This window comes from Eleginops maclovinus, chromosome 3 (assembly GCF_036324505.1).
Source record: "Eleginops maclovinus isolate JMC-PN-2008 ecotype Puerto Natales chromosome 3, JC_Emac_rtc_rv5, whole genome shotgun sequence".
Taxonomy (NCBI): Eukaryota; Metazoa; Chordata; class Actinopteri; order Perciformes; family Eleginopidae; genus Eleginops; species Eleginops maclovinus.
In genome coordinates, this window is record NC_086351.1 from 14,809,579 (window position 1) to 14,830,342 (window position 20,764).

A 20,764-nucleotide genomic window follows, 5' to 3' on the forward strand; every position below is an offset into this window, starting at 1 on the left:
AACCTACCATAGTTCACAAACTCATATTGACCTATCTTATGTCAAAAGCAACAGGGAAAAACATTTTTTAGTGGAAGGTCCCCTTTAAAGCTGATTCTTGGCACAAATATGAGTTCACCGCAACATATAAATTCACTTCCTGAACCCCAACGTTGTTACATAAATTTATGACTTAGCATTAAAAGCTAAATAACCTCCATGGATTTTGATTTTTTAATTTAGCCAGGGGTCCACTTGTTATCTTGCTTTCCAGAGGTAGAAGTGGCTACACTTCATTTACTCAGATAAAGGGGTGCCAATATCTATAGGCCTGCACATATAGTAAGCTTACTGCACTACCGGTAGCTGGTAAAACCCCTGGCATGGCTGAGTGTAAATAAAGGCTGAATAAATCTCAAAATTAACGGCTTGGGTGTTTTATTACCATTATCCCGGGTTTGGAGCCAGCTGTGCGGCAGCGATAGAGCCCTCAGGTCTGTAAGAGCGTGTGCGTGTTTGTGTGTGCAAGTTGTGTGAGCGTGTCTGTGTATTTGTGTGTTTTGCTAAGAGTCATCAGAGCTGAAAATAACACTCTGGGGAGTGGAAGAGGTGGGCTGGTAATTCTGCCGTTAGAGAGAAAGGGATACATGCAGCTTTTCTCTGTCTCTCACCCACATACTCTGCCCGTGTACACACACACGCATTTATAAACACACTTTTAAATCCTCCACCGACCACTCTGTATTGTTTTTTTCTGAAAAGGCATTAAACATAATAGTCGAACAACAGAAAGGCAACCAACGGAGTGAACGATCATCCAGATTGAGACTTTATGATAATCCAGAGCTCCATATGAGGAAATTGAGGAAATTGTTTCATTGTTGATTATCTTGTTTTGCTCGGATTCATTGGTTTTACTAGCATCCTGATACAGTTTTCAAATTCAAGATGTTTGTGTTCTTTGTTAATCAGTAAAATGTCTGTTTTAATCCACTCTTTAATCAGGCAAAAACACACTGGGGGCAACTCCGTAAAATATGGAAATAAATCTCATGAAATGGAAGGAAATGTAAAAACCTAAAATGAGAGAATGAAGCACTAAAGATGCACATGCTCCTGGGAAAGCACAAATGGCCGGTCCCACTGCTGAAATTAGCATGCAACAGTGCCTCAAAGGGCTCTGTATAGAAACGTAATTCCTGCACATAATATGGTTATTGAGTCATCTACAAATTCCATTTACAATGTTGCTCTCCGTGGATGCACTCTGTACTTCTGATGACCTCTTTGTGTTTATCTTGGGGTCTGACTCATTTTTGCGTTGGACAAATAGTCGTTTGGACTCCCGCAGCAGTAGTTGATCCAACTGGCCATGCTGTTATATTCAGGGGAAACTACACATATGCTAACTCCTATAGCTGTGTCAGTCTTGCAATGGCCCTGTTCTGATGTTGGTTTTGTTTAACACAACAAAGATTATAGTAGGTACATTCAAGTGATGAAAAAAACAATAATCAGTCATTTACTTCAACACAGTATTACAATATCCACATACAAGGTATTCAGAACCATTTCCTTCTGCTTCGAGCACTGAGGTATTTTTATCTGTTTTATGTTTAACGGCATCTCCTAAAACTCAGGGATGACCTTGGTTTTGAAAGTCTGGTGTTGTACTTAGAGTACAAATAATGTCGTGAGACTTTTACTGAATTCCCAAACTTTTCATCACATCTTACTCGGGAAACTCTTACTTATTTTCTTCTAGCAAAGATAGGTGCGCAAGATAAATTACAAAACAGAAGGTGGCCTAATGTACATGTTTGTAACACATTGTGAAACACAACATGAAAGAAAGTCATTAAAACGTTATTTCACGGATCGTTTTCAAGTTCAGTTGGTGCAACAAAGACCTGTCAAAATGAACTGTTGAAAATATTAAACAGCAGGAGCAAATGTTTTCAAAATATTAGCCAACAACTTTTTTGATGTAAAGTAGAGATGCTAGGACGTAACATGTAATGAGAGAGTAACACCTGTATATGTGTTTCTTTTCTGTAGGTGATCTTAAGTGGAAGTGATAACAGATACATCCTGACCGGCCTGAGTCCTTCTACTGAGTATGAAGTTATGTTGACCGCTGTGTTCAAAGATGAATCTGAGAGTGACACCATCTCTGTCATAGAGACCACATGTAAGTGACATTACACTGATGGATTGCCCACATGAGCAGCTGCTCTGTTTCTAAATCAGACAGTTGTAGTGTTTGTTGCATCTTATTCATAAAAAACGAAACCAGAATCTCAAAACTTTCCAGACATAAGAGAGACAAGTGAGCGCAATTTCAAAAATTAAAATCCCCTTGTTTGCATTTATGTTGTAAATTAGCCTGTGACCTTAATAACCCTCTTCACCTAAGTGCCACTGAGACCAGTCCAATCACATTTCCCTTTCAGGATCAAAGAATTAGCATTTCTGAGTTCAAAGCGTAGCTCTGCATGAGCCCATTTGCATTGATTTGTTTGTCGAAGCTTATCTCAGAGGAAAAATAATCTATTTTCCCATCAATATTTTGTGTTTTTCTGTCTCATTACTGTAGTTATTGAAACAGAGAGATGTTGAGGAGAGGTTCTATTGAATTATCTGATTAATGTTGCCTTTTTTTTCCTCTCAGTGGCCAGGATGACAACAACAATTGCTACTACAACAGCAGGTAAGAAGTGATTTCTTGTAAAATTACAAAATGTCAGTAGCAAAAGTCACAATCAATGTTATACAGGCTAAACAGTTAATTGAAAGATACGATTTGTCATATCATGTCAGATTGAAAATTTTGCTGGGTAATCAATATTTTTGCAACTCTTTTGCTTGCAGCAGACCAAGTTGAAGTTGTACTTCAACTTGGTCTGCTGCAAGCTTCAAAGAACTACTCGTGCAGAGAAGTTGGACACATTTAAATCACAATTCAAGCCAAGACATCTGTGTAGAAATCGTAGTGCCATTGAAATAGGAAAGACTCTACTAGTTTCCAGCATGTGCTTATGTTGCCAGAGTTCAGGCACAGTTCTAACAAGTTCCCATAGCAGAGTTTGGATTTGGATGTTCGTTTAGTTTCAGGAAGCAAAACCAGAATTACTGAGGGCTTAGAAAAGCTCCACACTGTCTGCTCTGGGTAATGTTGATGAATGCAGTACTGAAACATTGATTACATTAGCAAGCAGGATTTAGCTTATGAAAGACATTTGGAAGATCTCTTTCATTTTTATAAATGGGCTTACCAAGTTGGCTTCAACCAGAGACTATAGTTCAATCTTCATTATCTCGGGGGTGACCTGGAGGCCAACTGGATTTGGTTCATATGAAAACAGGCCACAACCAGTAAAGTTGTTTTTCTCCATTCAAAGCTTTTAAAACACAACATTTCTTCTTTTATTTAGTTCCCTGCCCACTATCAACTTTAAAAACACCAAATGTTCCTGTGAAAATCACAAGTTAAAGTAGCCAGTGAGTCGCTGCAATATGTATGGAACCCTGACACGGATTTTCATCGCCCCAGGACTGCTTAGTCCTTATATTTTCTTGGTTAAAAACCCTTTTAAATTCTGAGTTGTGTTCGTGATAAATAAAAGCTCCATCTGGTGAGATTAAACTGCAACTTTATTTATCCAGCTCATCACAGCAATCTGAGCATATCGGCACGTTGACGTTGCCTGGTATAATTTTCACACATTTTCACTGAAATTCTTTAATCCACAATTTTTTGAAGCACATTAAGAGTTGAGAAAATGTAGCTTTAGCCAAGCTCTAACTCCCTGTTTTCTATGATGGGGTGTGACAGTGACACGCCAGGCTGCGAGGAACCTGCTGTTGAGTGACGAGACCACCCAGAGCTTAGAGGCATCATGGGAGCTGGAAGACCCCCTTGTGAAAAGCTACAGAGTCTCCTACGCTGACCTCAGGGGCGACCAAGAGGAAGAGTCTGTGAGTTGATCAAGCTGCAACTGTTAAAATCAATCTTTGAATCATAATTAAGTTCATTGAGAGGTGTAAGGGGCATTTGCTGTAGGGGATCTACGGTTTTAGGCAGTGAGTGATTTCTGATTTTAATCACGAGCTATTTTAATATCCCTGTCTTTTGTTTCTAAAGTCTCCCTCCTTATGTTCCTATGCATATTCACACAAGCAATCTAGTTCCCAGCCAGGTTTAAACACTGAGTTAACTAAACAGACAACACTGGAGGTATATTTGGAGGAAGATCCTTAATCTTTCCATCTTTGGATGGTGATTTCAGCGGACAGTGTGGGGTCATTTGCTCCAATCAGAAAACTGATTACACTGTTAGTCCCGGTCCACTCAGTCTCATCTTCCTGATTCCTCTCTCTGTGGTAAGAGCCCTTGAGCCCAGTGCCATTTACTGACCCTGATCACTGATGCACGCGCATACACACATACACACCCACACACCAATCTCTCTCTTCATCTGTCCCCTGTTTCTCTATGATTTTCCCTCCTCCGTTCTTCTCTCTTGTCACCTCCCCTTACTTCTTTGCCCTCTACTCTCTTCCTCTGCCCCCTGTTTTAATTTCCCAATGTGATGTCAGAGCTGTAGAAGATGGAGAGGCCAGGCCAAGCTAGAAGACATTCCATTATCTTTTCAGCAGCCATTTACCGCAGTGGGAGTAGAAGAAAGAGCAAAAGAAACAAATGGAGGGGGAAAAAGAAACAATAGCCGAACAGAATGGGAGAAGTTCTTAAACTTGTCTCAGGGTTGATAGATAAGAGTATGTTTCAGGTTGCGCCCTTTCCCAGAGTTTGTATGTGTTTTGATGTGGATGTGTGTGTGACAGTATGATAAGGCTGTGTTTTTCTATAAGGAGGTTGTGTTATTCACGAAATTGCAAACGTTTGTGTGCATTTTGCTGGAGCAGGTGTTTCAGCACCACAGTCAGTGAACAGCTCCTCCAATTGGCTGTAAAAAAAATCCAACTTCCCTTCTCTTGACGTACATTTCTTTTTCTATCCTCCTCTACCCCCCCCCCCCCACGCGCGCACACACACACACACACACACACACACACACACACACACACACACACACACACACACACACACACACACACACTGGCTAACATTTGGGTCTCAGTGCACAATAAAGAAAAGCTGATCTCTCTGCTGTTGTTTATGTTAAGGTATTGTTTTGGAAAGCAGACACTTACAGTAGTTAAAAAAAGAGAGATGTGTGGCATAAGCTCTTCTGGTGTGCATATTAAATCATGTTTTGAATTAAATATGAAGCCGGAGAAAGTTTTCTTTTATTTTTGGTCATTCCACAAGCCTTAATTTGCAGATAGCTTGCTCAGTTGTAACAAAGCCATATCTGTTAAATGAATGGACTGTAAAGTACGGACAATATGAACATGGACAATACTTTCTACAAAGTGCTCAGACTAAAAGATGTTTAGACAAGTACAGTTCAATGACAACTGAGCAGAATTAATATTTGCTATTAGATGTTTAAAAGCAGCCCTCTGTACTTAATGTTATTATAAAATGGCAACACCAGTTTTACCAAGTTCATTCTTTCCACTGTCAGTCTACAAAATATTATTTTTTCAGGGCCCTTTGTTTGACATGAGATGTACCTTATTTATATAAAGGATTACTTTAAGAAACTTAACAAAGATTCAGAAAAAGAACAAAGTTCAACACTTATGAATTAAAACAAAGCTGTAATGGGGTTTCCCTGCTCTTTCTGCCACATTGTTGGCCTTAACTGACTTTATTGACTAAACTGAACCGAGCAGAATTCTTGAACAGTTGTGGTTCAAACCCCTGAAGGTATGCAAGCACCTTTTGTTTCCCCTAATTAGGCCTGGCCTTAATCTTTGTCTCCATATGTCCCTTTAAAGCAGCAGAGAAGAGTGACATATTCTGTTTGCATCTTGCTATATGATGATAATAATAATAATAATAATAATAATAATAATAATAATAATAATAATAATAATAATAATAACTTTATTTATACAGCACTTTTCAAAAGTGCTTTACATGGATTAAGAACAGGCCGTTCAGGCAGCAACAAATCATGCGGTCAAAATAATGCATGTATCCTGTTGAGTGTGTGTTCACAAGCACACAGGCTCTTCCAGAACAAGCATCTGTGTTTTAGATTTGTATGCACCTTGAGTGAGTTTGCAGGTTAGTCCCAAAAGAGGAGAAATAATGATTTTTGATTTTCTTACGCCTGCATTACACCTTTCAATGTGCCTTTAAATATATTTGTGTGTGTGTCTGTGTTCGTGTGTTCAGGTTTTGGTTCCTGGTGGTCAGAGGACAGTAGTGCTGCGGCCTCTACTACCAGACACTCAGTACAAAGTGACGGTCACACCTTTGTACACCGATGGACAATATGGCATCAGTGTATCTGCCACGGGTGCCACATGTAAGCATAACAAACACACACACACATGCACACAAACACACACACACACACACACACACACACACACACACACACACACACACACACACACACACACACACACACACACACACACAACTCTCAGTTTTTCTGCGAGTTCCAGTTTAAGTGAACACATCTGGCAAAACCAAAAGCTAATGCAAATGAATTTTATTGCAGCGAGCTGAATGTTCATTTGCATTAATTTCATGTTCATCTACGTTCCTGAGGGAGAAAATGAATTAAAGCTATGACTCGTGTGTTCCTAATTGTCTTAATGAAGGCCATTCATAATTACAGCGGCTCCCTTCATTAACGAGACAATTGAATTATTTTGCTCAATGCTAATTGATTTTTCAAACTATTCTCTTGATAACCGCTTATTAGCAGTAGTGATTGTCTCCTCGCTGTATAGAAATATGTCATCCAATATGTCATCTTATAAGATAAGGGTATTATAATTGCTCACAATATTGCTATAAAAATCTCTTCTGAGCTTGGAATGTTGCCTCGTCCTAAATCAGAGCCCAGGCCTACTTGGATATACAGTCATTTTCTAATGGACAGCTATCGTCTCTCTTTAATCAGGATCTACAGGAATTTACAACATCGGGATAACTACTATTCAAACAATACAAGAAAACGGTCTTGAAAAATAAAATGGTGTTGCTATTTTAACATAAATGATATTTCATAAGTGTGTTTAAAGATTTAATTATATTAACTAATTATATATCGAGTGCTATGCGTAGTCCTCATATTTTTTTTATTGAGACCAACAACAAAGATCATCATTAGCCCTATAAAAGCAGAATCTGTTACCTGTCAGCACTGTTGCTGTTGGTTGTGCTGTTCATGCTCTTATCATCTTTAGCTGCTAGCCCCTAGCTCAGCTGCCTGCATGTGGAGAGCCATGCGGAAGCAATCCTTTATTCACAGATATATAAATCAAGGTTTAAAAAATGTGAATGTGTGTTAGGGCTCTTCCTGCAAAAGAGGGCTTGTAATCTTCGACGGTGAAAAGAACCATTTTCTGCACAAGTATCAGCAGTTTCTTTGATATCTAGCCCTAATTCATACCTTATACACTATGAATACTTGGAGGAAATGCATATGACACATTTTTAGAGATCTTTAAGTCACGTTTTGGAATAGGACCTCTGTGTTCTCATTTGTGTACTGTTTTTTCAGTGCCCCTCTTGTCTCCTGGAAACCTGCGTGTGTCAGAGGAGTGGTACAACCGATTCAGGGTCACCTGGGATCCCCCTCAGTCTCCTGCAACAGGCTATAGGATTGTCTACCAGCCTATCTATGGTATGTATACACACAAACAGACGCACGCTCAATGAGAATAAAAGTATATGCTTCGCTTAGGGAGACAGGCTCGTCCAAACATACTGATCTGCTTGTTATGAGAGCACCCCCAGCAACAAACCTGTACACATGCGAGCTGAAAAACAAACTGCTCTCATTGTTGGAGTTTTCCCGATAGTGACTCCTTAGTTTCTCTTTTTAATAAGACGCTCGAGGCTTCAAGGAAAACGTCGGTGATCCAGAGCTGAAATAAAATGTTATCATTCTTGTTTTATTTATATTCTCGAAGCCTCATCAAAAGCCCATTTTACCTGATCTGCTGCGTCTCTGGTGCTATTTGTTTCATCCTAACAAGACCAGGCTGCAGTATTTGGAGTTTCCATGTCTGTTTTTTGTCATCTTAACACAATTACTCTGACTTAAGTATACACGCTGCATTAATCCGATTCTAGGTATACATTTGAAGGTAAATGAATTTCACCAAGCTTCTGTATTCATAGAGAGAATCAATGGAGTAAAAAAATGTGTGTGCAAATGCCAACAGTACAGTGTCTGGTGGGTTGTTAAGATAATTTCTTCTCCTCCTTTTTCATCCGTTTCTTTTCTTGTATTGGGTTTTTATCTTATTTTAGCCCTTTATTATAGGTATTTTTGCGGGATTATGCCTGCTTCCATGTGTTAATTTCTTCTAGATATGTGTTTAGTACAGCCAACTCCTGTTTACAGCTTTGATGGCTCATCCCTTACACTATTTTGAGTTTTTGTGCAGGTCTGTGAGTATATATGAAAATATTGTGAGATTGTTTTTACTGATTGGCCACTCAAAGTTCTTTGTTATATTTTTAACAATGGGTTCTTAATTTCAGACAGAGGTGGACAGAGGCACGTTGCATTTTCTGGCATGGCAACAGTCAGCTATGTTTTGGTAGCATTAATTTTTGCGCCATGGGTTTTAAAAATGCCATCTCCAAATTTTTGATCGGTAAACTCAAAGAATCATGTTCAAAGATCCAGGCTAAAGCAGAATGCCACCCTTTTCACAAGCTAATGATCATGGTACAGAAAACAGACAACGTATATTGTGCATAACTAATTGTATATGTATTGCAGTGTAGAGCCTTTAAGTATCAGTTTTAGAAGTATATTTTATAACATGCTTGTATGTTACTCTTAAGTCATTCTTACATATCCCTTTTGGCTGTGTATGTTTTCAACTTAAGCAACATGAGAGAAAGCTTCTGGATGAGTACTTACCATGTGTATGCATAAGATTTGTATGCATAAGATTTTCAGACCCTTACCACGTTTCGATTCTAAATTGTTAAGATATATGTTTTTGAATAACAAAAATTGCACAAAACAACATTTGGTTTGCATTCGACATCTCTTGCCTGCTTTATTATGTCAACCTGTGTGTGTGTGTGTGTGTGTGTGTGTGTGTGTGTGTGTGTGTGTGTGTGTGTGTGTGTGTGTGTGTGTGTGTGTGTGTGTGTGTGTGTGTGTGTGTGTGTGTGTGTGTGTGTGTGTGTGTGTGTGTGTGTGTGTGTGTGTGTGTGTGTGTGTGTGCGTGCGTGCGTGTGTGTGTGTGTGTTTCCCTCAGTTCCAGGACCAGTTTTGGAGACAACTGTGGGTGAAGATGTGAACTCCAAGGTACTTCATAATCTACTAAGTGGGACGGAGTACAGTGTTCAAGTGACGGCTTCCTACCCTACGGGACAAAGCGAACCTCTAATAGTGAACTCCAAGACTTGTAAGCAGCATCTCTATAATACATCTGAAAAGACAAGACCCTATTTGTGTTAAGAAAAGGTGTTAAAATGTTATGAATTTTGATGGGGTGATAAACTCTTCTCTTCGTAGAAATGAAACTCTTCCTCACTTGGCACCATTCACATTGTATAGGCAGGCAGGTCTATAAATACAAGATTGGAATCCCGCTGTTAAATGACTTATAATGAAATGGAAGTTAATAAGAGATATTCAAAATGTTGTTTTAGCTTTCTCTGATAAGAAGTTGGTTTACTTTTGGAAAATCCTGCCAATTCCAAAATAACCCCCCTTATTGGGACTATCACCAAGTTTTCAGTCTAAATGCGTCACAAAGGAGAGCATGACTGTTAAAATGAAGAGGCAGCAGCAGCAGCAGAAACGAAAAACTAACTTGACGAAAGATGGAAATGTACAACATGCATATTAACTACCTGCTGATACCACACGCTCTAATTTCCATTGAGACTTCTGCAAACTGACTGATAGACAGAAGGATATTAATATTTCTCATTCAGCCAGTGAGAACAATCCTTTATGCATATAGATTTGGTATCAATAGGTGCAGTTAGACCTAACGCAGGCTTTAACGTCCCTCACAACTCAAACAAAAAAACTGTGAGAGAGGGTTATATAGAGCCACACAGAGAAGTGTATGTACTGCAGGGATATGTGTGTGTGCATACATGTACATCCGTATGTCTGTAAACCCACTCTGGCAGGCTTTCAGAATATTGCTCTGTCACTGTCTATCACCAAACTTTGATGTTGTATTTTTGTCTAACTGTCTCTGGGTGTGTCAGTTTTTAAAAAAACAAACCCTGCTGTAACTTGGCATTGCTTTAAAAATCTACTGATGTCTTTTGGGCTTACTGTCTGATTGGCCTCAAGGGACAGTCTCAAATTGGATTAAAACAAACATACTCTAATTTTAATAGCTCATGAATTTCTCATTTTATTTGACAGTTTGTGGGTTGTTAGGCACTCCAGATACCCAAATGTACATGCATAAAAGCACATTTTTCATAAAATGTCTCCTTTAACTTGATAATAAATGTTGAGGAATGAATTGTAAAGGGTAAATGTAGAGGGGGTAATCAATTTACACATTGTCAGCATAGGAAGGGATATTTCCTTTGAAACACAGGTATACTGCAGTGGTGATGTGCAATCCTTAATCTGTCCTTTAATCATCCAACTGGAAGATGAGTGACAAGTCCCTCACACCTTTCTGTCTCTATTCAGCTCTCATAATGAAATATGCTTTCATAAGAAGATAAGGATGAAGCATGAGCCATTGACATGGAGATTCATCAGATTTATACACTCAAACTATTCACTTTTCCCTGGTGTTGCATTCTAAGTTCTACTTCCAACAATATTAATAAGGCTCTTGATAAGCTCATTTCTATGCATACAGTACACAATGGTCTGAGTTTATTATACCTTTTATATACATTTTTATATTTTCAGATATTGTCCTATGACTCCTCAATGAATACACACATATAATCAGACACAAGCAATTCCCCATGCACTGATACATTTCTGAAGTTTATCACACATTTTCCATATTACACAGCGTGTACTTAAATTCATTGTTCAAAGTTGTATTTTCACTGGAGGAACTCTGATTTATTAGTGGTAATGAATTCAGTTATTTGTCATTCTAATAATAGAGATTAAGTACTAGATTTCCATTGATACACTGCGATCATTGCAGCCTTCTGATGACTGTGATGTGTTTACACAAATAAATGACATATACTGTATCACCATGCAGCGTAAAATGGTACTTATTGGTACCTCGAGAGCCATTGAAGGAACTTACACTTTTTCCTCTAAATGATGTGTTCAGTTTGTATTGAGGTGTTTGCACTTCAACTGTACAGTAAATATTTGTTTTCCTCGATTGTTTTGAAACAGACTTTGTAGAATTTGCACAAAAATAAAAAACTGAAAGGGTTAGACTATCAGAAACAGGCAGAAGCGGAAAGAAGAAATGATGTGGAAACTAACTGATGGTGAGGAGGTGGTGAAGGCAGATGGGTGCAAATATTTGGCTTTGAGTATGATAAAGTTAGCTATTACTCTCAGACATCTTTTCTGACAAATCCCCATATCATCAACCTTGGTTTGTATCTGTAAACTTTTGGTTAATGAAAACTGTCCCCACATCCTCAGTTCCTGTCACCCAAAACAGGAAATAATTAAAGGTATCCTAAAGCAAATAAAACTGTTTATTAAAACAAAAACATGCAAAGCTTTTTAATTTGCTCAAGATCCGGCCATTTTCCTGTGGAAACATGCCACATTGATTTTAAGAAAGCTGACATCTTGACTCTGGTGCTTATTTATTGTATCGTATACATGTTTTCATTTTCCGTATTGACATCTTTTGACATGCATTCTGTGCCTGCTTGTTTTCATTTATTGCCCAGACTGAGTTTTATTTATATTTTTGCATATCATTAAAGGAAATTATGGGTTGCCATAGCGAATGCATTATTCACTTGTATTTAAAATAAGGCATCTGCCATATGGTCCCAGTATAAAATATCCATACTCTGGTGCTGGAGCCAAGATTACTTTATACCATCAGCAAATTCTGTTAACGAGATAGAGAAAGGGCGGGGGGAGAGGTGGGCTCCTGGGAGATTTGCTTTCCTGTGGTACTCACTACCAAACAAGCCTCAGCTATTTAAATTGCTTGGTGGTGTTTTGCATTTTGCTGCATCATGCCTCATTGTTTCTCCACGAGAAAGTTAAACAGCGAGCCTGACAGCGACTCATTTTGTCACTTTTTGTGAAGTGCTCTAACATCTAACTCAGCTGAATGTTGTCACAGGAACTGTCACTATGGAGACATTTCAACCATTGCCACTTTATTTGGTGCAATGTTCATTTTTCATATGCAGACCAAAGAGCCACTTTTCTGTTTAATGCAGCTCTTCTCCTCATTTTTCAAGTTTTGAACAATATAGTTTTTGTGTGAGTACTTTATTATCTCACACTACTGTCAGCCAGTCAGTTAAAGTTACTGACAAATAGCTTTTTTTCTGGTCATTTGTCCCGGGAATGAATGTACATTTTCAGCTTCCCCACTGAAGACAAAAGCCATATGGTTGTAGCTGTTAGTGAGTTGTATGTCTACTGGGAAAGTGGCTTAAAGAAAGATTTAGCAGAACCGCCAATAAGATGTGGAGAATAAAGTTGTAGTAGCGCACATGATCCATGGCTAGAGCAAAGACAGCCAGAGTGTTACTTTTATGTGATTGAGTGTCTCTTGAGTCTTGGGTCGTATAGCAGTTAAATGAGCAGGCTGGGCGGTGGTCTAACCAGACATGTCACATAAGCGACAATAATCAAAACGTTTATGATAAAAACAGATGTGCCACAGTTGGTTAAAAATACATGTTTTAATACTGTTTAACATCAGTTATATTTTCCGTGTGCAGTACTGTCATTCATTTGAAAGGACAGTAAAAACAAGTGACCACTGTTACGAACTCAAGCTTTGTTCTGCTTCATGTTTGTCTCCTGTTGGAAATGTATTTATCTAAATGTATTTTTCTGTAATTTCTATGTCTGCCTGTCTCTTTATCTGCAGTGTTCTTGGGTGTCTCGGGCTTGTCGACCTACCAGATACGTCCCATCAGCCTGTGTGTCCAGTGGCAGCCTCTTCTACAAGCCACATTATACAGAATCTCCATTCAGTCTACACTCAGTAAGTTCATCTGCTGTTTATGGTGCATGTGTTTGGGCCAGTATTTACCTCTGTTCTTAAAGGTGGTGAGAAGCGACCTTATTTCTTGATTTAGTGCTTTCATTATTCTCCCTTTTTTGTGGGAACGTGACAGCAGTTCTGTCCAAGCGGTAACTTTATTGACATATGGTTATTGAATTTTAATTACGTGTAACTTTTTCAGCTTGATGAAATGTGGTCTGAATCACACATTATAACTCCAATTTGAAAAACCAAGTTTATTTCAGTTTACTAGTTTGGAACAAGCAATGTCAGAACAGATGCATACAGTCGACAGCTGTTCTCAGCAACGTTTCAGTGTGCACCTTCAGTCATCTCAGCACGTTTCAGCGTTCCACGTTGTGAGCACAAGGCTTTTGCCAGATAAGTGACTGGAATACAAATAGGTCAGTAAATCAGTTTTACATGAGCTGTGATATTTGGGGAGGTGGGCTGGATATGTTTCATCATAGATTTACAGTCTGTCCTTTTGAAAATGTCACCACTCTTTAGGAGTCTTTGGTTTTGGTTGTGATGGTTACATGTGTGTTGGTTACATATCTGGAATCATAATGATATGAGCCTCTGTGGAAATAAACGTTGCATATTTCTCTCATTTTGACATAGCAGTGTTGTACATAGTAAAGGATATTCATAAATCTCTTAATTTGTAGAAAGGAAGGAAGGTATGAGTCACATCCGATCTCTTACTAATAAGAGGAAACCGCTTGGAGAATTTTGCTTGTCATCCCGTCATAAATAAAACAGATGAGAAAGACTGCTCTGAGAGTATGACCTTTAGAGGGTGTTTAATCATCAGCCCGCTCAGTTCATAAATGAAAAAAATGAGGGAACAAAAAATGAAGGAAAGACCTTAGGATTAATATTATCTACCTAAATCTATTGGAAACAAAACCCTGTCAACAGCAGGCTATTTTGGAGCTGGTCGAATCACAGCAAACAACCTCAGTTTTATTTTTATTTATTCTCAGAGGGCCATTGGGTGTGCAGCAGAAGTTCATAGAAAATATACCTTTAAAAAAACTGTCTCTCAAATAACAAGAATGTTTTCACAAAGGAGAAACGGAGAGTATAGCAATCTTCACAATCTCTGTTTGATTTGTGTGACCACCAATCGCAAATATCATGCAGATTTTCTGTTCCTCTAAGGATTAGGTTTTCTTGTTGTATAAGCCTGTTGACACTTGGATGCTCATTCTTTTTATTATTCATCTGTCCAGGAGACAAAACCTTTTATCTAGTCTTATGTTTATATTCTAAATGTCAGCGTGTGTCAAAAGGTTGCATACTAAGCAGAACCAGATGCCTTGTTGTTGGTTTCCACCTACACAAATACCTCAAGACATTTAGGGTGTAGATCTTCTGCTTTAATGTGATATTAAAACATTACTACTTGCAACACTAGATAAGGATTTTTATAACGATAGCTCTGATAGTCCTAATTCATTTCAGTTAGACTACTGTGTTCACGCAGATCATGTCACACACAGCTCGGGGAAGAAACAAGATAACAGGTCACAGGAAGAGGGCTCTACTTTTCAGTTGCATTATAAAATGGCACACAACAGACTAATGGGTCTTCAGTCCAAAAGGTAAACAAACTCTGGTAAAAACCTACAACTTAGACCATTTCTATGTAAAACAAAAATGTTTTAATCCTCTAGACAATCATAACGTTTTCAACAGACTAGTTAAGCTTATCTCCTGGCTCTAGCTTCTTAGTCTACAGTTATGAGAGTTGTATCAATTTTCTCATCTAACCTTTGCTACTGCTATAAAACAGTTAGGTTTTTCTTTCCATAGGAGTTTGCTTTTTGAAATAAACCTTCACTTAGATCATTATAGCATTTACAGTGTTTCCTTTACAACACATAAGTATACTAGTAACATAATATGTAAGCATAATATATAGTAAATTGCTTGTTAGTAAGTGCACCTTATTGGCAAGACAAAGTGTATACTGAGAGGAAAGCTCACGGCTAATGAAATGATGGCTCTGTTTTTTAAATGGATTTTCCTTCAGGTTTCCAATAGATGATTAGAGGTTACTCTTCATTAAAACAAATCTAATGAGTGCTGGCTGGTAATGTAGGGGTTAGAGACATAAATAAAACTAACCCTCCTTGGAGAAAACTTGCACGGTAAGTGATTTCTAAACACGCTTTACTATTTACTGTCAGAAATAAAGAAGGAAGACTTCTCTCTTCCGTCTTCCTTCCCTCCCGTACTTATCTGTGTCTCCCTGTCTTCTTCCTAAGTAGCAACTGGATATTATTGCTGGAGTTAAGAGATTTTGTTAATCCACAGACAGCCAACCAGCTGCTCAAACACATTCTCAGATGAAAAGTTCACCCTACGTGACAGCTGTTTCCCCAAACTTTATTTTATGGAAGGTTCCTGTTTGGATGACAAGCGAAACTGTAGCTCTAATATAAGGGACACATTAGGGCTAAAATCAGACTAATGAAACTGAAAAATGGAAGCTATTAGTACAGTTGTATGTGTTCTCTGCAGTTTCCAGGTTGTTAATTTTTGGATACCAATTTAAATTCTCTTAAGAAGTATTTCCTGTGATGCCGTTCCTCTATGGTTTTCAAAACAAACACTCAAGCGTTGTGAAAGTGTTTGCAGTCTGCAATTCAAAGAGGAAAGAAACTGAAATTTAGATTATTTATGTAATATAATATCCTACTTTCAGTTATCCTAAACCAATGGTTTATTTTAAGTATAGATAAAGTATTTTTGTACAGGCAAGCTTTTCAAATCCAGTTTAAATTTCCAGATGACAAGAGCATGTCTGTGCAGGACAGTGGATTGTTGCTCACTCCCTGACTGCTCCAATAAAGCTGCTCAGTTTCCAATTGTGAACAAAGTCATTACATATAGCAGCGCCCAGTGTTGGATATGATGCAGAACTAGGCAGAAAAGAGGGAAATGTGCTCTATAAATACAGTTAATGTGAAACAGAACCTTTAGAGGGATTTGAGCTTATTTGGATTGTATGGCTCTTGATCCTGAAGTTCATCCAATGTAAGTCAGTGTTTGCTTTGTTGTGTCCTTGCAGATGGTCAGAAGCAGGAAGTGAGCCTGGGAGCTGGTGCTTCCCGACAGTGCTTCTACGACCTCACTCCCGGCAGCCAGTACCAGATCAGCGTTCACACCCAGATGCAGGAAATGGAGGGACCTGCTGTCTCCGTCACTGACATGACGCGTATGTTGCAAACGTTTATACACTGTATTTACATCAATAGTATTCTCATGTCTGCATATGCAGTAAGAACAAAGATAGACCCAGACTCACTCAACCCATTTCCCAGTTTCTTCCCACTTATTTTTTGTCAACTGTCACCCCGTCACTCCTTTCTTTGTTCTTTCTCCCCATACCTAATTTTCCCAGTCGTAGACAACTTCTGCCATGCATCTGTCTTACCTATACATCTTTCTCTACTACCTGTATTTGGTATGTCTCTGTGGTTCTCTCTCTGAGAACATAGTGGCTGCTGCTGTAAATGTTTACTGTTCAGCTGAGTAGCAGAGGTGAACCTCACAGCTCCAGGGACAAGGAGTGGTCGCTCATAACATGGGTTATAGAGATTGATAGATGCCCACTGTAAATGTCTTTAGTGTGGAGGGACAGTACAGTAAATAACATCAACAAAACAGCTAATATCACAATAGCAGTAAACACATTCTTTACGTATTATCATTTCTGTCACCAACTTTTGTCAAGTCACTAGTGAAGCTGAAGGAACATTTGTTGAAAAGATTCTACCTACTCTCCTGAAGTTTGTGCCCGTCTCCGGTGTACCCTGGTTTGACAGAACCCACTGCTTTCTGCAAAGTAATTGGCTCGGCACCAAGGCATACGTTAAGCCGGGGTCTGTTTTTAACTCTAGTCAGAAAGATATTAGACTGATGAAAATACAACTTTTGCTATCCCTGACTTATAGGATAGGCAAGAAAGAGATATAGAAAGAAAGTAAAAAGATAAAGTCTGATTGCTGTAACTAAGTGATGGTAAGCAAGATAAACGCAGTGCGACTCAGCAGCTGGGTTGCTTTAGCACACGTAGGTTGTAAGTACAGATTGCACTACAAATCTTTTCTCTGTCGAGGTCCAGAACTCAGCTGTCGAAGGAAGGAAAAGGATTAGAAAAGTTTCAGCTGAACAGAAACAGACTAGTGTCTCTCATTGTGTCCGTCAACCTATTGACTGTGTGTGTGTGAGTGTGAGTGTGAGTGTGTGGTCGCCATAAACCCAATGATGGAGCCACTTGTCACTGTCATCATGATAAATGACCTGTCTTGTTTCTCTCTCTCTTTGTGTTTGTGTGTTTGTGTGTGTGTTTGTGTGTGTGTGTGTGTGTGTGTGTGTGTTGTCCAGTGCCAGCGCCAACTCTAGCTCCGACTGAACCCCCCACTACTGAGCCCCCTCCCACTATCCCACCCGCTAAAGAAGGTGAGAAAGAAGTTGAAAGCACACCCACACACACATATTATTCTTTGAGAGTAATCTTCTTAGTGATCTAATACTGTCGTATGTTATCAGCTACATATACTGTAGATACATATAGCTACTTTATATTTAAATTATAAACAACCATGCAGGCAAACTTGATAACTATCATGCTCGGTGTAAGCCAGCTGCCATATGTGGGTCATCAAAAGTGATACTGTCCCATCTTGTTTGTTGTCAATGTATATGTTTAAAAGGGATTTGTCATATTACTAAATGTTGATTTGTTTTCATAAAGAAAAAGAGAAATCAGTTGTCAAGCATGTGTGGGAAACTCTGATTGCATAACATTGAATCATGGTTGACTTTGGGATTATGATTTAAAGCACATAATAAATCTGATTTGGAATTGACTTTGTGTGGAAATCAATAATACAGGGCAGATTTGCTCTAATTTAAAACAAATTGATTGACACCACACTGTGCTGTCTGGCATGATTATGGAAATGAAAGAATTTACTTTTAATAAGGTAACTTTCTTATGTCACCGTCTACTCATTACACAGCTGTTAACTGTGTTTAGTGTCAAAACACGTTAAACTTAAGGTTAGAAAAAAGAATTGAATGTCACACACAGGAAGTTTACGAGTCGTTTACCATGTTCCACACGGCTTTATTGTGTGAGCTGTACACCAACCACTTTTACAACATGAAGAAATGGTACTCTAATCCTGGTTTATTACGTAGTTAGTTCAGGCTCAGCACAAAACACCATTCTACCAGCCATTTGAAGCTAAAAAGAGGAAAAAGTAACAATGGGGCTACAAGTCCACAGTCTGACCCTCCACCTTCTATCCCTGGTTCCTGTCTGATGGGCTCTGGTAAAACAGCACAGCAAACTCCACAGACATGAACCCACACACCTGCTGAGCCCGTCTGTAAGCATCTCTGTCTAAGTGTCTAACCTTTGTCAAACCAATGGCTCCGTCTGTAATGACAAGCAACCTTTACCCAGGAGGACAGTACAGCAAAGACATGGGAGAGTTATGACAGAGCAGCATGTGTGTCTGTAAGGGGCAGAGAGACTGACCCCAAGAACAGGCGGAAGAGAATGAAACACAGTGATGGAGAGGAAGAGAGAAACAAACAGGGATATGGCTGCAGATAGAAAACAATGGGGGAGTAGACAGTAGGAGAAACAAAAGGGGGAAAGCTGTAGAGAAACAGGAAGGGTTTTGAAAACTCATGCTGTATAGAAGCAGAAATAGAGAGGAAGAAATGGGGTTAGGTGGTGTGATTGAAGACAGAACGTTTTAGTAATGTCTTCACAGCACTTATGAGAGGCAGCCACACAAAACCATGTAATCAAAACATTTTCAGACTGACCTTTAACTTGACATTTCTGACAAGCATCAGAGCGCCACTTATGAAGTTCTGTGAAAATATTCGATAATAACAGTTGCCTCTAACGGAAAACAATAACACTGGTCGAGCAGGTTTTTGTATGATTTCCTTTTTTCTCCTTTCCTTTTATTTTGTTTAAAATTACAACCACTTTTCATCATATAGTGTTGATAAAGTTAAGGCTTTTCTTTTCTGGAGGCTGGCATGGTCATGAATTGGGCTGGGAATTTAGCGTAGGACTCGAGTTTGAAAACTTGTTAAAACCTAAAAACAACTTTACATTTGTTTAGATTAGCCTGTGAAGACACCTGAGGGGAATAAAAGGCAGAAAGGTTACTGCTTGGTCAGGAATATGAATGACCAGCTTAAGGAATTCAAAATAATACAGAAACACATACAAGACATTTACATTTTAAGACATGCACTCAACTTCTTCTCTTATAATCGTTACAATGTGCAAATTAATCTAAGGGACCCAGCCTTTGCATATTTACCCCTTTGCAGCAGCTGTATATTTGCAGCACTTCATAACATGCATATTTACTCAGAGTCTGAATATATTAGAAAACCAATTAACATTGAAGGTATGCTTTGTCCTTTGGAGACCTTCATTCTTTATGAAGTTACTTTATAAATGCAGAGACTAAATGAGTTGCTGTCAAAATGTGTGTATCCCTCATTGCTGTCTTTGCAGTGTGCAAGGAGGCCAAGGCGGACCTGGCTTTTCTGGTTGACGGTTCCTGGTCTATCGGCGACGACAACTTCTTGAAGATCACACGTTTCCTCTACAGCACCATGGGATCCCTGGATCTGATTGGACCAGACGGCACCCAGGTCAGTCATGTGTCCACACCTTAGTTCCTTTTTCCTTTAGAGAGGTCTTCTGAATGTCTTCTGGAAGGAAGAGTAAAATACGTGTATCATTTCTCTCTTTCCTTCATAACTTGGGGAAAGATTTCTGTATAAAAAAATGTTAGAATTAAATCTTGCCTGTCTGGGTTTGAGTAATGTTGCAGTGAGTCTCAGAGGAGTGCTGGTATTCACATTTGTTATTTCTTTTAGTGGTTTTTGTGTCTAGTCTAAAAGTCTGTGTCTAGTGAAAATGACTACAAATGTGCTGAAGGCTTTTTAATTTCAGTTTGCTGTGTAATTCTTTCTCTTTGTTGCATAACTTTCCTTCTGAAATCAGTAGGCTTGTGGCAAATGGTATGTAAATCAGATGTTGTGGAGGTAGACGAAAGTAACCACACTGAAACTGAAAAACATTATGAAATAGAGAAAATTACATATTGTAGTCTGTGGGCAAAGAAGCCGTTCATAAAAGAGAGAATGTTGTGAACAAATATGCATTTAATCATTTTCACATCTATTTTTTGTTAGATCAATCCCCCACTCCCCAAAAAAATAAATATTACAAACCACTTCATAATTTGTGACATTTTGCAAGCACAGCACAGTGTGTAATAAGATTCACATACTTTATATCCAACAACCCCTAACTCTGTTACTGCCAACTACTTCTTCTTCTGTCCCCCATATTTCATATACTGCAACCCATTTTACATTAAAGTAGTCTGTAGAACAAAAGGAGATCAAAAGTGATTTTCAGTTCAAAATC

At 38.7% G+C, this 20,764-nt stretch overlaps 1 protein-coding gene across 1 annotated transcript in view; it reads left to right on the forward strand.

The window, feature by feature from the left end:
• Positions 1-20,764, forward strand: part of col14a1a (collagen, type XIV, alpha 1a) — a 106,291-nt gene that overhangs the window by 36,338 nt on the left and 49,189 nt on the right. Inside the window, exons 16-25 of the mRNA XM_063880370.1 lie at positions 2,038-2,170; positions 2,651-2,689; positions 3,815-3,957; positions 6,290-6,422; positions 7,632-7,754; positions 9,355-9,504; positions 13,132-13,248; positions 16,352-16,498; positions 17,671-17,745; positions 19,841-19,980. Coding sequence (XP_063736440.1) covers positions 2,038-2,170; positions 2,651-2,689; positions 3,815-3,957; positions 6,290-6,422; positions 7,632-7,754; positions 9,355-9,504; positions 13,132-13,248; positions 16,352-16,498; positions 17,671-17,745; positions 19,841-19,980 — 1,200 coding nt within the window. The remainder of the gene's footprint in view (positions 1-2,037; positions 2,171-2,650; positions 2,690-3,814; positions 3,958-6,289; positions 6,423-7,631; positions 7,755-9,354; positions 9,505-13,131; positions 13,249-16,351; positions 16,499-17,670; positions 17,746-19,840; positions 19,981-20,764) is intronic.